This window comes from Heterocephalus glaber, unplaced genomic scaffold (assembly GCF_053883595.1).
Source record: "Heterocephalus glaber isolate CG9 unplaced genomic scaffold, H.glaber_assembly_v1.0 deba00001504, whole genome shotgun sequence".
NCBI lineage: Eukaryota > Metazoa > Chordata > Mammalia > Rodentia > Bathyergidae > Heterocephalus > Heterocephalus glaber.
Window position 1 is genome coordinate 35,674,401 of NW_028258324.1, and position 22,512 is coordinate 35,696,912.

A 22,512-nucleotide genomic window follows, 5' to 3' on the forward strand; every position below is an offset into this window, starting at 1 on the left:
TAGAATTATACCCCTTCTGAAAAATTTGGAAAATAGAAAAAGTAGAAAGATTGATAAAGAATTTCCAAAGTGCTAACACTAAGGTGGTAGTTTCTTGTTAGGAGATACATTCCCTTCTTGTCTCTTCTCTTTGCTGTTCGTTTTTTTTTTGAGACAGGATTTCACTATGTAGTTCAGGCTGGCCTTGAACTCATTGTGTAGCCCAGGCTGGCCTGAAACTTGTTGTAGCAGTCCTCCTCCCTCAGCCTCCCAAGTGCTGGGATGACAGGTTTGTGCCACTACTCCTGGCCCTCTTTGGTGTTTTAAAGCATAAAATTTTACATAAATCATACAACCTGTAAATTTTGTCCTGCTCTTTTCATTTAATATCATAGTAGAGGTGGTCTGTGTTTTATAAATACTGTAGTTTAGACATTTTCAATTGCAGTATAATATTTTCTTAAGTAGATATGCCATAATTTGCTTAAAATTTTTTACTTATTGGACATCTATATTTTTCTTGGTCTTTACCATTACAATATAATAGTAGGTCCACTTCTAGAAATTTGTCCTAAGAAACTAATGAAGGGTAGTGTATTAGTGTTATGTTCAGTTTGCTTATCTTATCTTGGCTTATAAAAATAAAATCTTACATTTAAAACTGCCAAAGTATTGCAGTTTGATTAAAGAAATAGAGATACATCTTAGAGTGGAATATTATTCAGATCTTAAAAATTATGTTGAGATGCTTATTTTTTGACATGGAAAGATACCTGTTTATTTTTTTCTTTTCTTTTTTTTTTGGTACCGGGGATTGAACTCGGGTCCTTGCCGCTTGCGCAGCAGGCGGCAAAACCACTGAGCTAAATCCCTGCCCCCCCCCCTTTTTTTTTCTTTTTAATGAAGTAGTTATTTTATTTTATTTTTTTGGTACCAGGGATTGAACTTGGGACCTTGTGCTTGCTAAGCAGGCGGCAGCACCACTGAGCTAAATCCCTGGCCCTGAAGTAGTTATTTTAGATTTACAGAAGTTATAAAAATAGTACAGAGTTCCTATATATCCTCTACCCAGATTTCTTATTAATAAACTTTGTCATAATTAATGGCTCAATATTGATATATTATTGTTATTAACTAAAATCCACACTTTATTCAGATTTCCTTAGTGTTTGCCTTGTCACCTTTCTATCTCAGTAGTCCGTCCATGTAACCACGTTACATTGAGTTACCTTGTCTCCTTAGGTCCCTCCAAACTGTTCCAGTTTCTTAGGCTTTCCTTGTTTCTCATGACCTTGACATTTTTGAGAAATGCTACTCAGATGTTTTATAGAATGTCCCATGAGTTTTTCTGATGTTTCTGTCACAATTAGATTGTGATCATATGTTTATAGCAAGATAACCACAGAAGTGAAGTGTCATTCTTGTCACATCGTATCAAAGGCACAGACTTTCACCATGGCTCATCCCTGTTAATGTAACTTTGACTACCTGACTGACACAGTGTTTTCTCTGATGTAAAGTTACCCCTCCCCCTGCCCACCTTTCTTAGTGCACTCTTTAGAAGGAAGTCACAATGTTTAATCCATACTTAAGTGGTGGGAAATAATGCTCTTCCTCATGAGGGAGCGGTATGTATATAAGCTACTTGGAGTTCTTCTGTGTGGGAGATTTGTCTCTTCTTCCCCATTGAATTATTTCTTTAGTCAATCATTTATTTATATCAGTGTGAACTTGTGGATGCTATTTATTTTATACTTTGAGTTATAATCCAGTGGTATGTTATTCTTGTTGCTTAAATTGGCCAGGTTTAGCCATTAGGAGCTTTTTCACTTAGTTCTGTGTTCTTTTGACATCTTCCAACATTTTACTTTTTTGAATACTTCCTTACTTTCTAGAACTACAAGATGTTTCAGGCTTATTCTGTGTATTCTGTGCCCTGGGCCTAGGAGTCCTGCTTTCTTTTTGTGGACAGTTGTATTCAAAACCTCAAAACAGATTTGGGCACTGGATTTGTTGTTGTCAGGTTGTTGTTCCTGTTCAAAATATTTTAAGTGAGAACCCTGTGGATATGTTGAAAGTGTTAAAAGTAGTTGTTTATGTGGTAGAATTACTTTTGGAGTTTTTCCTATTTAAAAAAATTATAGTATACTAAAATGAGGAAAATGTAATTTAAAATTAAAAACTAGAAATAACATTGCAGTGAAAGTTTTATTCATAAAGCTTTTAAAAATAATGTATGTAGGACTATTTTTTAGGATTCCCAAAATTGTGATTATTGTTCGCAGTTCCCATTGATTATTGAGTATAGAATATTATAGTATTTCATGGTTTATATTGTTAGATTACTTTTACATTCTCAGAATTAATGTGTTGGATCACTTTGACGAATCTTTATTAGCTTCATCTTATTATATAAAAATCATTACTTATTTAATAAAGTCATGTATTTCACCTTGCATCATTCCTAAAAAGAATGTTTTCCCGTGTATTTATATGCTGTTGTGTTTTCTCTTTTGTAATTGTCTTTTTATTTTTCTTTCTCCTTTTTTTCTTTTTTTGATTAGGGTCAAAATGTTTTACTTAATTTGCTTGTACCAGCATTTGCTAATAAAGTTTATTTTATTTTATTTTTTTTGGTACCGGGGATTAAACTCGAGTCCTTGTGCTTGCGCAGCAGGCGGCGAAACCACTGAGCTAAATCCCCGATCCCTAAAGTTTTTTTTGTGAAAAGATAGCTTAAAATTTATATAGTCAACTATATCAGTATTTTTCTTTATAGTCATTCTTTCATTTTTAAACTTCTTATATATTTTGTTAATATTTATTTCTGTTTCCTCTGCTTTTTTATGGTTTCTGTTTTCTGTTGTTAATCCAGCTGGAATTTGTTTTAATGTTTGTTGTGAGGTGGCATTTTAATGTACCTTTCTCTGCCTTCAAATAGAAAACCAATTATCAGTTTATGAACATTCCTATTCTTTTCAATTTATCATATTTCCTTTATTAACAAATATATTTTATACTTTAGATATTTATACTTTTCTTTATGAACTGGTCAGTCTTAATTTGTCAAGCTTTTGAGCGTTTAATATTTTTGTATCTGGGTTAGTTTCTTCTCATTACTGTGGTTTCTGAAAAATTTGTTTTTACCTATATATTTCTCTGAATGAATTTTAAAATCACTAATCAAATATTTTTAAATTTGCTGGAATTTAAATTGCTGTGATATTACATGCATAAATTAACATATTAAGAATTGGCCACTTTTAAATATCTAATTGGTCAGTGTTAGCATATTTAATCACTTCACAGAACTCTATATTATTTTCCACATAATTATCACAAGTAACTTTAGATAGATAGCATATACTCCACCACTTCTAAGATATTTTTTGGTCTTTTCAACAATTTTACCTCATTTTTGTTTCATGTATAAACTGAACTTATGAAATAGTACTAGAAGGCAAAGGGACACCTACATAAACAATTAAATTTTTTTTCCAATAACTTTTATTTTAGAGGAAGTACAAGAAGTATCTTAGATTGTGATACCAAAAAGGCTCAACAGCAGCTGTTTAATTGATTTTATTTTTGTTCATAGTTGGTGTTGCATCATTTGTAGCAGTAAAAAAATGTGTATTAGGAGAAGCTGCTAAAATTAGAAGGAAATATTTGGAGGTAATTAATTTCCCTTGAATATTAATTCTTGCTTCTTTCTATTCTTCCTGCTGTACCCAACCTTGACTTCTAGGCAGGTCGATTTGGACAGTTAACTTACATCCGCAGTTACCAGGGAGAGCTAAAGAGGGGTGACACCATCTATAACACAAGGACCAGAAAGAAAGTGCGGGTGCAGCGGCTGGTGCGCATGCATGCTGACATGATGGAGGCAAGTACATGGTCACAGTGTGGTCAGAAGTTCCTCTGATGCACGTAAAGTAGGCCTACCATCTTGATCTCCTGAGCCCCACTAGAAAATCACTTCTGGCAGTGCATACATGTTTTCCTTGCTTCTTACTTTTTCCTTAGGTGTGTTATTGTCCTGATTTAGCACTTTTGTATAGTCTTCATTGGCAGATTTTAAGCACTCATTTTATATCATTAGTTATAAGTTAGCATTATTTTCTTAATAGCTACGTTTCAAGAAAAGGAACAGTTAGTTCCCTAAGGATCAACACAAGATTCAGCACTTTTCTCAAGGGCTACAAAGAATGTAATAGGCGAGTAGGATAGTGGAACTGTTTCTTCAAGTTAAGTGAGAGTAATAAACCTATGCATAATTTTTCACATGGTTCTCTGAATTTGCTTTCTTAAATATGGCAGATATGAAAGTCCTATTTAACCATAGAGCTTTTATTCCTATTATAGAATCCCTTACATGGCGATTTTGGTACTAGAATCCACATAAAGATTTAAAAATTCTCAAGATCTAGCCTGGGTCTTTGACTTAAAGCTTGGATTGCTCTGAATCTTTCCTAGCCTTCTGTAGTACTTATTGTTAGGTCTTTGTAGGAATAATGAACACATGAGGTTTTCTGCACTCCTACCCTTCTCCAATTCAGTTTTATATTCCCAGAGAAACTTATTAGTCTAAGCAAAATCTTACAAAGTTTCTGGGAACCAAAACTTTTGTTTCTCCTGAAAAATGAATAAGCAGTCTTAAAATTGAAGAGCTTTGCTGCTTTCTGAGATAAGCAGCAGGGGGCAGCCCAGAGGGACTAGTGATTCTCACAGCTGTTTTGGGGTCAGATGGTTGAAAATGTGTACAGCTGCATAACCTTTACAGAAAGACGCACTCACTTGCTCACTACTGCCACAGCTGTTATGAATGAACTGTCAGTATGAAAGGACAATAACTAGGAAACTTGGAAGCGGCAGTGCTTTGTTTTTGGCATTCCTGTGTTTACTTGAATGTTTGCATCTGTGAAAAATTAAATATATTTTTAGTATAATGGGTCCACCCATTCTTTTGCTTTTGTTTTCAGAACTTTTGTTAATTTTTCCATATACATATATATATATATGTATATCTGTCATATATGATTACATTGTCTGTGGCAGTACACATAGTGTGTGCTTTTTAAATCCATGAAAATAATTTTAGAACTGTGAGACACTATATTTTGTCAGTCAGTTAGATCCTTCAAGTAATGAAGCCATAGATTTGAGTTCTTGAAACAAAATCTCGTCTGTTGATAATGTGTTTTAAATAAAGAAGTGTTGAAGAACAGTCTTGGACTGTATACTTGTTGGAGTTGCATTGGTTATTCTGTCTAGCATTCATGGTGAGAAATGCTATGTTGTGCATGTACATTGTATTCATTGTGCAGTTACTTTGTAGTTATCTCTTTGTATTACTTGCAAGTATCACTTTCATTATTTATTTAGGATGTTGAGGAAGTATATGCTGGAGACATCTGTGCATTGTTTGGCATTGACTGTGCTAGTGGAGACACATTCACAAGCAAAGATAACAGTGGCCTTTCTATGGTAAGCTATTTAATTTCAAAGCTCTTTTCTACCTGAATTTCAAAAGCCTGTGGTTATGTATAGTGCATTTAGTACTTCAGAAGAACAACTATAGAAGTTTCATTGAGTGCCATAAGCATCAAGTCATTTAGGCCCTTTGTTCATTGTAGCTCTTTAAACATTAATTCGACAAGTACTTTGTAGAAGCTAACTTACCTGTTTTTGAATAAAATTCTATAATCTTCCAAAGATTAAAGTGAGGAAAAATTTCTAGAGGTAACACCTGGACTGTGTCGCTCTGATTCATCCACTCTGAATTCTGCCTCCCAAATATGGGCACCTTTCTAATTGCTGCTATTGTCATCAGGCTAGTTCCAGTGGACCATTCCCTCTACCACCTATAGAACTTTAAGACCAGACTGTAGCATTTAGACTAGACTTGGCGATGACAGAACATAGCCATGCTCAGAAACCAAAATGCAACTAGACAGTCACACTTCCTGCACACAGCCTGCCCTTTGGAATTCAGAAGTCCCTTTTTCTTAGGGAAGGATCCTGAGGGAAGAGCATGCTCAGGCAATTCTTGCCTTTGAATCTCTTCATTCTTTCAGCTTTTATGGCCCTGTAGGAGAGCAAGCTCTCCTATACTATGATCATTTGTTAATGAGGGTAACCCTCACTTGAATTCAATAGGGAAAGAGATGGCATACATGAGGGATCAGGTCAGTTACTGTAAATCATTTGCATAAGAACTGGCCTATCTCTAATAGATGAGAACTTTCATAGTGCCTGTATCATATGATGGATTTGTAATTTTATAACAGGTTTTCTGGTATAAAATATTCTCTACTAACTGTGAGTATAGTCTGTTAGTTTAAAACACTGCAAAAAATACTCTACAATTTTTGTTTGAGATCTAAGAACATTTTCTGTTATTGATAAGGTCTTATCTAAATATTTTGTCATTTGCAATGTGACATGAGTGGTTGTTGTGGGATGTATTCACCTGGCCCTTAGCTAAGTTATTTTATCTTCTTTCTAAGCTTTTAGTGATATTATTTGTAAAATGAGGATAATACTTGCTTCTTAGAACTGTGACTAATTAAAATATCATCTGTATAAATAAGAGATCATTTTTATAAAGACTCTAGAACCCTTTCTATTTCCATTATCATAGTATATTTTGGTTAAATGAAGTAACTTATGACAATAGCAAATGTAGCCACAAGGCAATAAGAATTCCATGTATCTGAATTTGGATTCATTGCAGTGGTTAAATACAGTTAAATAAATAATTTAGTTTTGGGAGATAGAAGATCATATAAACAGATGGCTTTATTTACTTACTAACATGTGACAATAATATATTCACTTATTTAATGAAAAACAGATCAAAGTATATATTGTCTGTCTTAAAGATGTTGACTAATATTTGTCCTTTGTTCTGTAATAAAGTCACACACTAAATTAATTCATCCATGATCCTTATACTGCTGTTTTTTAATTCTTATCTGTCTTTAAAAAATATTTTAGGAATCAATTCATGTTCCTGATCCTGTCATTTCAATAGCAATGAAGCCTTCTAACAAGGTAGGAGTTTGGTTTAAAGTTCAGGATATCATGATAAAAACTTGAGCTTTCATATGCCTCTGCATATACATCATCTTGTCATAACAAGCAGTTTTGTGGTCTTGTTTCCTCTTTTGCTGTTGAGATCACCTTTTTAAATTTCCTAGTCTGTTCCTAATAATTCTTCAGTATATTTGAAGAAATTGGGTAGGGGATTTAGCTCAGTGGTTCCAGTGCCTGCCTCACAAGCGCAAGGTCCTGAGTTCAATCCCTGGTACCAAAAAAAAAAAGAAATTAATGGTATTTTAATAATCACCAGACTGTACTTCATAACTCCTAACTGTGTTGTTGGCTCCAGAATGCTAAGGGAACCTTCTTGGCTTCTTAAAGTAGTGAAAAAGGGGGAAACAGAAATGTTTGTCTTCAGTTGTAGTGAAACTTCACCATAAAGCACTTTAGGATGTTACGTAGATTAATTGCCTCATGGTTTATAATACATCTCGAGATTTTATGGTAGTTATGAAGTAAATGTCTGAGTATAACATCAGGAGACTAAATAAAACTGTCTCATTTCCAAATACAATTTTATATTTTGTTTTTGTTTATTTCTTTTTTTTCTCTTTGATTTTGTTTGTTTTGTTCTGTTCAGTTATAGGTCTTGAACCTAGGACCTCATGTGTGCTAGGCAAGTGCTCTACCCCTCCCCAACACTTACTTTTAAATTTTGAGATAGAGTTTGGTTATGTTGCCTAGGCTGGTCTCAAGCTTGTCATCTTCCTCCCTTAGCCTCCAGAGTAGCTGGTATTACAGGCATGTGCCACCACTCCTGGCTAATTTTGTTTTTAGTTTTATGATTGGGTTTGATATCATTTAACATTTTACACACCCAAAATTGGCTTAAATGTTTTACATTCACATTTCTTGCCTTTGGAATTAATCCTATTTTATGCCATACTTATTTAAGTTGCCTTGGCATTCATAACAGTCATGTTAACATGGGTTATTGGAATTCACTTATTTACACATTGAGTGAACCTTTTATGACTTTTCGTCATCTAGGAACTATCATTATGGAACAGAGAATATTCTGATGAATATGTTATAGGAGATGCATTATAACAGCTACTACTTCCTCTATTTTGAAGAACCTTGAGATTTTCCAGACCTTTTTCAGTAATATGTTTTAATGACTTTCTCATTGCTGGGCACAATAGCCGAATCCCACGACTTCAAGGAGGAAAGGTTTATTTTGGCTCACAGCTCATAGAGGTTGCACTACATAGTCAACTGGATCTAAGGCAGAGGGGCATGGCAGAAGAGAAATAGTCCATGGATGGCAGTGGGAAGCAGAGAAAGATCAAGAGAGGAGGGAGGGAGACAGACCCTTCCAGCCCACATCCCCATTGACCTCCTTCCAACCAGTCTTCACTTCCCCAATCATATTTAGCTATAAAATCATCAGCGGACCAATCCATTAATGAATATTATGCTCCCATGACCCAGTCACTTCCTGAAAGCCCCACGTATGAGCTCATAAGGCTTTGGTGGGGTTCATCTAGAAATGAACCTTAACAGTGGAAAAAAGAAAAAACTGCGGTGGCAAGAAACATTAAGTCATTTCACCTTCCTAGAAACTTGAAGAAGGGTGAACCTTGCATCTCACTTTAGTAAGGTGCAATAGTTGTTCCAAGTGCTTTGCTAAGATTGCTTGCTTTTCTCTGTGGAAATATGCAGGGTTAAGAATTAAAGGTGTTGATGTGTTTTCATTTCTAAATCCAGAGTTTATGTAAGACATTTAGTTGTTAATAAATCACAGTAATGGAGGGAAATGAAATGCATCAATAACTCAAAAGATTTTTTAGTGTCCCTGGGTTGTTTATTCATATGTACACCCATGTTTATACCAGCACAGTTAGTAATAGCTAAATCTTGGAAACAGCCCAAATGCCTATCAGCTGGTGACTAGATAAAGAAGATGTGGTTTTTTTTACAAAATGGAATACTACTCAGCCATAAAGAACGATAAGTTAGGGCCAGGGATTTAGCTCAGTGATGCCACCGCCTGCCTCACAAGTGCAAGGTACTGAGTTCTATCCCTGGTACCAAAAAAAAAAAAAAAAAAAAAGAAGTGATAAATTAGAGACGTTTATAGCTAAATGGATGCAACTTGAGGCCATACTCTTAAGTGAAATAAATAGGACACACATATGTGAATACTGAATTGTTGGGCTGGGGATATAGCTCAGTGGTGCATGCCTATCTCGCAAGTGTGAGGCCCTGAGTTCGATTCTCAGTACCAAAGGAAGAAAAATACTGAATTGTTTCTCTGGTGTGAAAAGCCAAAAGTGTAAATGAGGACCAAAATGTATAACAGACAATATGAAATAGGAAGAAAAGGTTCAAAGGGGAAGGGGAACTACAGAGGAGAAGTGGGGGAAAGAAAAGAAAGGAAAGAAAAAAATGAGAAAAGAAGGAAAAAACAGAAAGCTTTTGTAAATGGGGAGGGGTGGAGGGGGGAAGGATGGAAAGGAGGGAAGGGGAATGGGAAAAAACAAGAACCAAAGTATATCATGTACAGGTACAAAATCCCAATGATGAATGTGATCATAATGTATACCTAAAATGTACCAACAAACTTAATGAATTTAAAAATAGGTTTAAAAGTATCTGCTTGCTGGAATAAATTAAATCAAATAATGAAGTATGTGTATAAAGCTGAGTCTCGATAGTGGAGTCAAGGATGATGCTTTTGCTAAGTTGAGAGTGTCTGTCCAATGGAGAGAAAATTTCCACCTTTGCCATACACTAGCTGTGTGCTCTTGAGCAAGTCACTTAACCTTTCCATACATTGTTTCCACATCTGTAAAAGATGGATAATTCTGTCTTGCAGCATTGTGATTAGGTTTGAGATAACATGTGCAAAATACATTACTGTAGCTTTAAGCATGTGTAAATGATGACTGGTAATACTAATGACACAGGACATGTTAGTTTGCTATTGCTGCTATAAGAAATTATAACATTTTTGAATTGGGTCTTTGAATTTGGGGGATCTGATTTTTTTCAATTCTTTGTATATTCTAGATAATAGTCCTTTGTCTGAGGTACAGCTTCTAAAAATTTTTTCCCACATTGTAGGTTGTCTGTTAGCTCTGTTGGTGGTTTCTTTTGCAGTGGAGAAGCTTTTTAATAAGATGAGATCCCAGTTGTTGATTCTTTCTGCTAGTTCCCGTGCTACTGAGGTTTTGTTCATGAAGTCTTTTCCTATGGCAATGTCTTCCAGAGTTCTACCTAACTTATCTTCCAGCAAGTTTAGTGTTTCTGTTTTAATATTTAGATCTTTGATCCATCTTGATCTTAGTTTAGTGCATGATGAATAGGTATGGGTCTACTTTTAATCTTTGGCAGGTTGAAATCCAGTTTTTCCAACACCATTTATTAAATAGGCTCTTTCCTCCAATGATGGTGGTTGGCACCTTTGTCAAATATGAGGTGGCTGAGTATGTCTAGAGTTGTTTCTGTATCTTCTAATCTAGTTCACTGATCCTCAGATCTGTTCTTTTGCCAGTACCATGCTGTTTTTATCACAGTAGCTTTGTAGTATAGTTTCAAGTTGGGAATAGTGATAACCCCAGCCATGTCTCTTGCTTAGAATTGCTTTTGCTATTCTAGGTTTCTTCTGGTTCCAAATGAATTTTTGGATTGTTTTCTCTAGTTCTGTGAAGTATATTATTGGAATTTCAATTGGTATTGCGTTGAATCTATATGGTAGTTTTGGAAGTATGGCCATTTTCACTATATTGGTTCTTCCTACCCAGGAACAAGGGATGTCTTTCCATTTTATATCATCCTCAGTCTCCTTTTTCAGAGTGCTGTAGTTTTCAGTGTAGAGGTCTTCTGATTCCTTTGTTAGATTGATTCCTAGATACTTCATTTTTTTGGATGCTATTGTAAAAGGAATTGTTTCCCTCATTTCTCTCTCAGTGAGTCTGTTATTTTTGTACAAGAAGGCTATTGTTTTTTGAGTGTTGACCTTGTATCCAGCTACTCTACTGAATCTGTCAATTAAGGCTAGAAGTCTTTTGGCGGAGTTTTTTGGGTCTTCTATGTAAAGTATCATATCGTCAGCAAATAATGACAGTTTAACTCATTCCTTTCCTATCTTTATTCCTTTTCTTTCTTTCTCTTTTCTAATTGCTGTGGCTAATGTTTCTAGAATTATATTGAACAGGAGTGGTGATAGTGGGCATCCTTGTTGTGTTCCTGATTTTAACATGAAAGTTTTCAGTTTTTGACCATTTAGTATGATGTTAGCTGTTGGTTTTTCATAGGTAGCCTTAATCAGGTTGAGATAAAGTCCTTCTGTTCCAATTTTCTGTAGAGTTTTTATCATGAATGGGTGTTGGATTTTGTCAAATGCCTTTTCTATATCTATTGAGATGATCATATGGTTTTTGTCCTTGACTCTGTTTATATAGTGTATTACATTCATTGATTTACAAAATGTTGAACCAACCTTGCATTCCTGCACCCCACAAAGAATGGCTGCTATCAAGAAATCAACCAATAACAAATGCTGGCGGGGGTGTGGGGAGAAAGGAACCCTTCTCCATTGCTGGTGGGAGTGCAGACTGGTGCAACCACTATGGAAATCAGTATGGAGATACCTCAGAGAACTAGGACTAGAGGTCCCATTTGACCCAGCTATCCCCTGCTGAGTATCTTCCCAAGAGAATTAAAAGAATCATACCACAGCGATATATGTGCACCCATGTTCATAGCAGCACAGTTTGTAATAGCTAAAGCTTGGAAGCAGCCCAAGTGCCCATCAGTTGGAAACTGGATAAAGAAGATGTGGTTTTTTTATAAAATGGAGTACTACTCAGCCATAAAGAATGAAAAACTAGAGTCATTTATAGCTAAATGGATGCATATAGAGCCCATACTCTTAAGTGAAATGAACAGGACACACATGTGTAAATACCAAATAGTTTCACTAGTGTGAGAAATTGATAGTGTAAACAAGGGTTAAAATGATTAAAATGAATAATGGATAATTTGAAATAGGAAAAAAGGTCCAAAGATGAAGGGGTGAAGGGAGGGGAAGGGGAAAGGAAAGGAGGGAAAGGAAAAACTATGAGAAAAGAAAAAAAAATGGAAATGATGTCTGTGTAGATAGGGAAGGGTGGAGGGGGTGAAGGGCACACAGGTAATGGGGGAAAAAATAAGAACCAAGATGCATCATGTACAGGTACAAGCACCCAATGATAAATGTAAACGAATTGCATACCTAAAATGTACCAATAAAAGAACTTAGAAAAAAAAAAAAGAAATTATCACAAACTTAGTGGCCTAAAACAACACAAATGTGTTATTTTACAGTTCTGTAGGTCAGGGACATGGTTCTCAGTGAGCTAAATTAATCAAGCAGCTTTATGTTCTTTTCTGGAAGTTCTAGGGGAGAATTTCTTTCTTTGCTTATTCAGGTTGTTGGCAGAATTAGTTCCTTGTGAGTATAGGATTGGGATCCCCATTTTCTCTCTGATGGTCATCTAAGGGCCATTCCTAATTTTTAGAAGCTGCCACCCCTTTGGCTCAGGCCCTCTTCCTCTCATTTTTTAATCCCAGCAACAGTGGATTGAGCCCACGCTTTACATTTCTTTTCTTTTTCCAACATTGTGTCTTTCCCATCTACTCTTTTCCTTCCCCTTCTATTTTTAAAGGCACACATGGCAACACAGGACCCAGCCAGATAATTTATGATACTCTCCCTGTCTTAACATCCGTAACCTTGATCATATGTGCAGTATCCTCTTTACCATGTAAAGTAAGATATTCACAGGTTAGGGGGCCTTAGGGCATCTGTGGAGGGCCCTTCTTTTGCTTACCATGTGGAATTATATCAAAAGGGAATAAAGGTGATCACACTGTATTCATTTGAAAAGGAGAAGTCTCCGTGTGGTAATTTTCCTTACCGTTGGACTTAACAGGATAGTCAGTGCTCTTGAATCTACAAAGAAGTCTTGGTAAACATGCTAATCCTTTTGATTATGTTTATTATAGGATTTCAAAGAAAGCAAAACAGATTCCCCTTTCCACTTAATAGGCACTTTTCTACAAATAGACATTTTTTGTCAGTGCAAGAGGAAAGTTCATAGAATTAAGTCTTGGACTCTTGTTTTCTGTGTTGGTATGGAGAGAAAGTTTATTCATATAGCTATTCCCTGCTCTTTTGGCTGTGTGGTATCCAAACTTATTTTTTTAAAAAAATGTGAAGTAGAACTCAGTATGGATCATCTTAATTCTTAATTGCTAATGTATTTGATTTCCTTCAGAAATACCACTGCTTACCATGCTTAGCAAAATGTATGACTTTTCTTCTCTTAAAAGAATGATCTGGACAAATTTTCAAAAGGTATTGGTAGGTTTACAAGAGAAGATCCCACATTTAAAGTCCACTTTGATGCTGAGAGCAAAGAGACAGTTGTATCTGGAATGGGAGAACTACACCTAGAAATCTATGCTCAGGTAATGGATAACAAAGAAGTTGAATTAAATTTATTACTATGTGCTCTGTTAGGAGTAAAAGTTAATAATGCTTAGTGTAATAACTGTAAATTAGTAATAGTTCTTCAGGCTTTACTGTGGTTTGTTCAGATATAGTATGTTGCTTCTTCCACTGTGTGTTACCAATTAGTTTTTTTATTTGTTAAACATTGTGGACTCCTAGAATCAGCTATCAGGGGATTTGCAACATGACCATCCATCCATCCATTCCCAGGTCCTGGTTAACTGGGTCAAGTAAATCCCAGTTCCAGCCCTAGAGTGACAATCTGCAGTCATACTGACTCTTTAGATAATTTCTTCTCGTCAGTATTTGGAAGATCATTGTAACATAGTTAAAAAAAAGGATGTTCTTAGGAAAGGTCATATGTATGTATATGCATGTGTGTGTGTATACATGAAAACAAAAGATATGACTGGTAATTGTGGCATGACCATTATCTTTGAAGCCGAGATAGAAAATCTGACTACTGATTTATGTATTATTCCAGTGAATATAATAGTGAATAATGGTAAAGTTAGTGGATAGATTATTTAGTGATAAGTATAAATTATACAATCTAAATTGGATTTCACGTATCTAAAATACTGTAAAGGCATTTTGTATGTTAAAATATCAAACATCTAATCCTTATAAAATACTAAAATTATTTGAGATTTGGTGTTTGGTTATTAAAATTAATGCTAAGGTATGTAAGATACTTAGGATTTTTTCTTTAAGTTTATTTTTTTTACATAAACAAGTAAATTAAATAAAGTATACCTCAGAATTATCTCTCATTCTTTTTAGAGAATGGAAAGAGAATATGGCTGTCCTTGTATCACAGGAAAGCCAAAAGTTGCCTTTAGAGAGACCATAACTGCTCCTGTCCCGTAAGTATGCAACACAATTAGACTTTATGAGACTGAAATGAAAACTTTATTATAGGATATACATGGCATTATTACTATTATAAAGACATTTTTATGTAGGGACATCTTTTATTATGGAATACATGTAGTTCTGTAAAGTACATAAGACATTGTACAAAGTGACACTTGGGGATTTGTTTGGCCCCTTAGATTAGACACCAATGAAGATGCGTACGAATCATCCAGAGGCTTGTCTAGGTGTCAGCTCCATGCAGGATCTTTGTTTATTCCAGCGTTACTTCCTTTGGGAGACGGTTACTATGTTTTACTTTTGTACCATACTGTGGATGCCAAAGAACTTGCATTTGCCAAGGAATAATCTCCTGCAAGTAAAACAAAAACAAATTAATGCCATGATAAAATTCGGAAAACAAAAGAATTCAGTTTATATTTTATGGAAAACAAAAGTCTGCTTAAAGAATAGCACATAGTAAGTTAAACTGCTATGAGTATAATATACTTCGACCTGGTGTCTATCTAAATTTATGTGAATTTTGACTTACGTCAAAATTAATAAAGCACACAGGGGCTTTAAAAGGATTCTGTTCTTAAAGTGGCATCAATTAAAGGTAAATTATACTTTACCTGCGATGCAATGTCATGGAGTAGAATGGTATAGTCTAATTCAATAAAGTCATCATTTCTTTGCTATGACAAAAAATAAAACCTGATGTTTAAAACAATATCATTGGCAAAAAAATTACATTTTTATTTTTAAAATTAGCTTTAATAGATAATGATAATATTTTCACTTAGGTAAAAATAAAAATTCAGTGTCATATTCTACCTCACTTTAGCTTGCCAGAAAAACTACTGGTATTCTCTCACATTAAATAAGCATTCTTTCAAACTATATTTTAAAATCATGATTTTATATTTGTTATTGTAATAACTGTTTCATCTGTTTACTGTTCAAGGTGTGGTAGCTACTTAAGAGCTTTACTGTATGTAGCTTGTTATTTAAGAATCATTAATATTTCCTTTTGAGAAAAATTATTCTTTACTTAATAAACTATATGGCTGGGCATGGTTGCACATTCCTATAATCCCAGCTACTTGGGAGACTGAGGTGGGAGGATTGCAAGTTTGAGGTCAGGCTGAGCAGTTTAGCAAGATTCTGTCTCAAAAAATAAAAAAGGATTAGGAATGAACCTCAGTGGTGGAGTGCTTGCTGAGTGTACTCAAAGACTTGAGTTCAATCCCTACTACTGCCAAAAAAAACCAATAAAGAAACTAGCAGTGTGTGCTTACATTAAAAGAAACCAACTTAATACTAGAAATTCTCTTTCAATAAAATATAATGAATGTAGTCTGATTTTTTTAAAGCTTTGTTTTGCACTGTTTATTATTTTTGGACTAAAAATACACCACCAGCTACACTGGAAGACTGTACCTTCATAGCCTAAAGCCATCATCTTTAGAGACCTGCTGTTCTTCAAAAGGGTCCTTATGATATATAATTGGTATATTGAGACAAACCCTAGATTTCCAAGCAGCTTAAACTCCTGGGCTCCTTTTATTTATAGTTATTATAAATGTGGCTGCAGGGTCAGACAAGAGCATACTTTTCTCTGTAGTATCTTGAGGTAATCTTTTCTCTAAATATATCAACAAAGAATGTCCCTTAAAGATAATATATACATCTGTAAGGGTTCTTACATTTAGATTTTAATAGGTAAAGAGATACGATGCATATAAAGTGAAGTAATTATACCCTTTTATTGAGACTTTCATTAATACTTTTAAAAAAATCACAATTTGGTGAAAGGTTACATTGAAAAATCATGATTATGATTTTATGGCCTCTCCACCTAGCCTCAGTTACTGAGGCTTCAGTACCCAAAGGGAATGTTATAAGCAAGATTGCTGTCTATGAAATACGTTAGGAAAAAAGCTCACTCTGTTTCTGAAAATGTTGTAATATTTAGGTTAGGTTTTTGGTATCACACTCTAATGTAATTGGCTATCCTCCCCTCCAGCGCAAGTAGGTGTCTAATAAATGGTTACAAAAGCCTTTGGCAAAAAGGTGCTCTAGGTACAAGGGAGAAGGAAAAGTCCTTTTCTCCTGTCGAGCTAAAACTGTTTTTTGTGGCTTCTTTGCACTTTTTCTTTTTAAGCTCTTTTTTTTTGTGGTACCAGCGATCGAACTCGGGTCCTTGCGTTTGCAAGGCAGGCAGTGGACTTTTTAGGCTTTTAATAACGCTAAAATCAAAGAGTTTATTCTTGTGTCTTTAAGATCTACAAAGATGCACTTCTAGTCATTATATCAGACTTAAGGAAATAAGGCTAGCAACGTAAGATACAAAATTGTAAATTATGGCTAAATGGGTTATAAAAGAAAATTATATACAGCAATCTAAAGAAAGAGTAGTAGAACTGTTTGAGAGACAATACAGCAAACTTCACAAAGAGGGCAACACTAGTGCTAATCCCTAGCAGGAAAATACCTGCCATATCTCTTAAGTAGCTGTGGAACTACTGTGAGTAGAGAATAAAAGCAGAGGTAGCTTCAGTATTGTATGACAAGAGTAATTTGAATGCAAAATTTAGGTTGCTAAAGAAAATAATTTATATTTACCTGAGCACAAAAACTACAAATCATTAACTTAAGACTTTCTTGAAAGTGCAGCTTTGCTAGTGACGGCTGTAAAAAGAGCTCTGAGGACCTTTTTCTAGCACATTAGAGACCAAGAAACTCATTATGGGTATAGAGTATATACCTGGGATTCTGTCTTACCTCTGCTAATAGTCACTGAACCTTTTGCTATAGAAGAGGGCTTGAGTGAATCATTTTAGTTAATTTAATCTCACTTGCCTAACATGAAAGGCTTAAAAACCATCATTACCATATTGTCCTGTGAAAGTGCAATCTAGATACTACTTATTCCTAGAAAAGTTTCGCTGAAATCTTTGGGTTTGCCTTGGTATTGTTATGCTGTCTGGTCAGTATATGAACTAACCCAGCATAATTACTAGGAAGACAAATTTGAGGCAAAGGAGGCCTGTAGCTTTCATCTTTTAGCCAAATTAAGTGACTTGGACAAGTTGCTGTTACTTTAGTCTTTTCCTACAAGTCTTCATCTTCTCTAGTCTTGATTGGGACTAACTGCTTCATAATACCAAGTTCACTACTGTATTGTAAATGCAAAATGACTGTAGGTACACTATATCCAACTATGAATTATAGTACTTAATTAACATTAACCCTAACAGTGTACGTTGTAGAGATTACTTACCACTTGTTTGACAGTCTGAATTTTTATCATTTTATACCATGTGTTTTCAGTAGAATTCTGCCATATTATATAACCACAAGCAACCCAGGCTAAGTGTCGAACTGGCTTCATTTGTGGAGGTACATTTCCAAAACTGTCTGGTGGGGGAAACATGTATTAAATGTAATCATGCTGTATATCCAGTATTAACCTGTTAAAAAAATCTAAATTCTAAGTCATGCCTTAGTTTTCTTGAAATGTATGCAGAAACAATGTAATTAAGCCATGGATCTATAAAGTATCAAGGCCTCTTTTTTTGTTGGATTAGTTTGGAAATGAGTATTTTTGCCAAAGCGAGGATATATACAGCATAGTTAACTTTTAACAATTTTGAGCATGAATAAGATCAATCTTACAGTTGAAAAAATAGTTTTCCATTCCATATGTATATACCTGGAATATTTTGTGCTTCTAGTGGTTCCTTCATGGACTTAAGTCTTTGATAAAACGTGTTATCTTCTTCATCTGGGTTCTTCCCAATGTCTCCTTCAAATGTGAAGTTGACTTCTGGTGCAGTACCTTGTCCCACTGGAGGATAAAGTACTTCAGCTGTGCAGTTCACTGTAACTTGCTGTTTGAAACATTTTTACAAAAGATCCTTACTTATAGGTAACCATCCATTACTAATTATTATTCTTTGAGCTAGGATTTAGGGCACTAATGGTTAATAATGTTTCAGACTGGACTTCAGAGTAACTGTTTTGAGAAGTATCTAATTGGGCCTGACCCATCAATTTTCTAAACATATCATGCAACTGTCTAAAATAAGTATCTTACCTTATAACTTACTCTCATAATCTTGTAAATTCTAATCCTAAAACTTTGAACTTTGAATATATTTCAATATTAATAGAGTATTCCATTTACAAGGCTAGATTTTGGTCTGACTTTATATACCAGCCCAAGACTGGTTGCCTTTTTTTCCCCTCCCTGGACTGGGGAATGAATCCAGAGTCTTAGTATGCAGTGAGACAAATGCTGTGATTACTTTTTTACGTTTTTGTATAATTCCTACTTCTTGCTCCTGAAATAACACATTTTTTTCAAATGCAGAGAGAGAACAATCTGTATATAAAGTTAAAAGATTGTAGCATATGGTTATGCTTTGTAAAGATAACTATTTAGCAGCTCAAATGCCTTTTAATGAATTTCCTTATATTAGCCTTTATCTCTTCTGAATGATACTCAACAAAAGGGCAAGCTTTTTAAAGTTTCAAGATAGTTATGTTGCCATTTGTAGTTGTTTCCTTTTAAATTTGTTTAATTAATAATTTGACAGATAAAATATATATATATTTTTAATTTCCTTGTCCCACTACTGAAAGATACTTAACATGGTATCAATTGACCATTCTATTGCTTATGAATATCTAAAAACACTTTCCTTAAATACCCAATCAAAAACAGAACTGGAAAGATAGGCATAAGTGAGTGGTCAAGACTGGAAAATCAGTTACTTAATTCAGTCATACAAAGCATTAATTCAGACTGCCCTATGTGTATGCAACTTAATGTAACTTATTGAACTGTAGTATAGTCTATTTTCTAAATATTACAATGGAAGTAACTCAGGATGTATCTCAGAATACATAAAGATAGTAAAATATGAGCCATTTTAAGCTTTGCCTATATGGTTAGCATTTTTTCATTTTTTAGAGTTACAGCAACCTTAAAAATAATAATAGCCTTAGGTAAAATCCTAGCAAAGATGATCTGGAATATTTAGAATCAAATTTTGTTTACTGAAAAGGACATTTTACTTACTTTTTGGATAATTTCTTCTATAGAAAATTTAAGGTGATACTTGTGTCCTCTTTCTGGAATATCCTAAAATTAAGAAAGTGTGGCAGAGAGAAAATAATATTATAATAGCAAGTCAAATATTTGCATTGTTAGGAGAATCCATTCTTTTTTAGTTGGGAGGACTGGCTGGTGGAGGAAATGATTAAACCCTTACATCTTGAAAAATGGATGTCGCCAGGTATGTAGTACTTAAGTTAGCAGGTTCTCTAGCAAGTTTATTAAGGAGAGAAGCATAAAAATAAAATGAGCTTAGCTCAGTTTTAATCATCAGACTTTATCTTTGGATCTGTAATCTTTAATTCTTTACATGAGAAAATTTGCAACATCTGTTAATTCTAAAAAATGACAGATATACCTTTGAGAAGATTCTTTCATAAAGCCAGTGTACCCTCCAATAGTGTTAAGTGAGTGTGAATTCCATTTTGAGACAGATGACTGCAAAATGGCTGTCAACCTAATACATTGAAATACTGTTTTTACTTTTGTATTAGTGGACCTGCAAGTGATCCTTTAATAAATTTTATAACAGTAAGAAACATTTAGATATTTCACTTTAAAAATCAAGAGGCAAATTGAAAGTTTTTAACCTAATGAAGTGACAGCCTCAGATCCATACAGTTAATATGCTAAGGCCATAAACACTTAATCAACCCTTTAGCCAGAGGAGCACATACATAATTTAGGCACTCTCTGTAGTCACAGTGACGGTGACTGTGGCCTTTGGATGGTTAAAGTGAGGCATCAGTCCAGGATGCTTTTATTCTCTGATTTTGGTCGTCAGTTTATCTTGCTGTTTATTTCCCACCTTCATTTTGGTCAAATTATAAGGATTGGTCTTAAAATGTAGGCAATGTTGAGTCGTTTGGAGGATGGGAGCTTTTGTTGATCAAGATTGGAGTACTTATTCCAAGACTGGTCCAGAAACCTAGTAGCAGTTCTAAGATTCTTTTAAATGAATCCTATAGGTCTCATTTGGGGAAATTCCCATCTTACTTATTTTCCTTTTTCCTTGTAACAGTGCGCATAAAAGCTGATATTTGTGTCTTACGGTAAGAAACAAAACAAAACAAAACACAAACAGCAAACAGTTCAGCTATCTGCAGACTGTCCCCGGGGGGGGGGGGGGGCTCAGAAACTGGGCGGGGCAAGGCACTGAGCGGGACTCACCTCCTTGCGGGCCTGCTGTACAGCCTGCACCAGAAACACTTTGTGGGGGGTCCCTTGCTGGTAATTGATGCAACTCTCCGCCACTGAGGCTGCCCTGGAGGCTGCGTAGTGGTTCGGCGAGATTTCCATCTGGGTGAGCCCGGGCTGCTCCGACTTAACGGGAAGGTCCAGGCGCGCGATCTGCTTGCTGCCGGGTAGCCTGTGAGGAAAGGCGGCACGCCTGCCTCTGGCTGGGTGTGCACTGGCTCCTTCTCTCCCTCTTCCTCCTTCCTCAGGAAACAGATCTGTGTGCCCTGGTTCCCTGTGTCTTAGATCCGGGGGACCTCCTGCCTCTCTAGCCCCGCCCCGCTCGCTCACCAAGCCTTCCCTGCTCCTACTGGACGAGAAGCCGGCCAATTGTCATTCGCCAGGGAGTGCAGGTGTGGGCTACATTGGCGGGAATTCTGTTATAGTACTAACCTCTACGGAAGTGCAGGGCCGGGCTTTAGGGCCTTTGCTCTTATAGCGTCTCTTAAGGCCTTCAGTTTCCTCTCCTTGAGACCCTCCGGCTTCTTCACTTACAGATTGGAGCACAACTTGGACACCGCACAGGTCCTCACACAGGGCAGGGTGCAGAGGTGTGCCAGATAGTGTGATTCCTTCCTTTCCCCTTTCCAGTGCTATAGTCCAGGAACAGGGTTGCTCATCCTCAGCTTTTTGTGGGGTTGCATCGGTTCTGCCCAAATCCAGGTGTGAGGCTGTAAAATACAGTACAGTATTACGTTAGAGGACTATGTAATTTGGGTGAGAAATTTTTTAAATTCTGCTGTACACCTTCTGCCCTTACTGATCTTAGAAAGATGAGGTTTTTGATGTAACACTGTCCTTCTAACTTGAATCACTGAATATTTTGCTTTCAATATTAAAACACTTAAATACTGTATTCAGAGTATATTACATGAAGTAGCTTCTAACAAAAGCAAGGTTTTAAAGCTACTTAAGCAGGAGCAAGCTTGGCAGACAGTATATTTTCATTCTTATTTTCTTCATTACTTTGTTTTATCACCTTTAAAGGAATTTCAACTTAGGCTATTCTTTGGGTTTGCTGTAGATCAGGAAGCTTTTCATCAAAGGAAGTTCCTTTTCATCAAAACTGTGGCCAGAACCTCCCTTTGGCTGGTTGGCTTAGAAATAAGAAATTCCATTCTCTTTTTTAAAACATGGAGTTTTGAAGGATCTTTGAGTAGACTTACCTGTTTATGTTGTGGTAATACTGTAAAAGATAAAGTGAACAAAAATGTATCTGTATTGCAAGGTGTTGCTATCTTCATATATTTAAAATTCATAAGTGAAGATTTTCTTTGATGTAGATTTTTTTAAAGCAGTAAAACGGTTTTCATCCTTTCTAGTTATATTAGCCAACAACAAGTATCTAGAGAATGAAAAGTCTGCGTTTTAAAAGTTTTTTATTATTTTGAGACAGGGTCTCGCTATTCAGTTACTCTGACCTTGAACTCACTTCACTCTATAGCATGGGCTGGCCTCCAGCTCACTGTGATCCTCGTGCCTCAGCTTCCCAAGTGCTGGGATTACTGGCATGCGCCACCATGGCCAACAAGGTTGCTTTTCTTCTTAAGCTTTTTTCTAAGAAACTGAAGGTGCTTGTTCTTTTTCTTTTCTCTTTTCTTTTCTTTTCTTTCTTTCTTTTTATTTATTTAGTTTTGCATAGTCATTTGTCTGTCAAGCTCTTAGATTGTGTGTGTGTGTGTGTGTGTGTGTGTGTGTGTGTGTGAATGTG

The 22,512-nt window shown here is 35.5% G+C and overlaps 2 protein-coding genes across 3 annotated transcripts in view; one reads left to right on the top strand and one right to left on the bottom strand.

Annotated features, from left to right (window-relative positions):
• The window catches only part of Gfm1 (G elongation factor mitochondrial 1), a 46,767-nt gene that overhangs the window by 13,473 nt on the left and 10,782 nt on the right, over positions 1 to 22,512 (top strand). For both annotated transcript variants that reach the window (XM_004834517.4, XM_087186435.1), the window contains exons 9-13: positions 3,728 to 3,865; positions 5,365 to 5,466; positions 6,979 to 7,035; positions 13,405 to 13,542; positions 14,369 to 14,451. In XM_004834517.4, the coding sequence (XP_004834574.1) occupies positions 3,728 to 3,865; positions 5,365 to 5,466; positions 6,979 to 7,035; positions 13,405 to 13,542; positions 14,369 to 14,451 (518 nt within the window). The remainder of the gene's footprint in view (positions 1 to 3,727; positions 3,866 to 5,364; positions 5,467 to 6,978; positions 7,036 to 13,404; positions 13,543 to 14,368; positions 14,452 to 22,512) is intronic.
• On the bottom strand, positions 14,478 to 21,075 carry Lxn (latexin). Its single transcript, XM_004834516.3, has 6 exons — positions 20,736 to 21,075; positions 19,530 to 19,592; positions 18,159 to 18,336; positions 17,727 to 17,863; positions 15,076 to 15,138; positions 14,478 to 14,813 (listed from the first exon to the last, which is right to left on the bottom strand). Exons 1-6 carry the CDS (start codon positions 20,862 to 20,864, stop codon positions 14,715 to 14,717), a joined length of 669 nt encoding a protein of 222 aa, XP_004834573.1. The 5' UTR covers positions 20,865 to 21,075; the 3' UTR covers positions 14,478 to 14,714.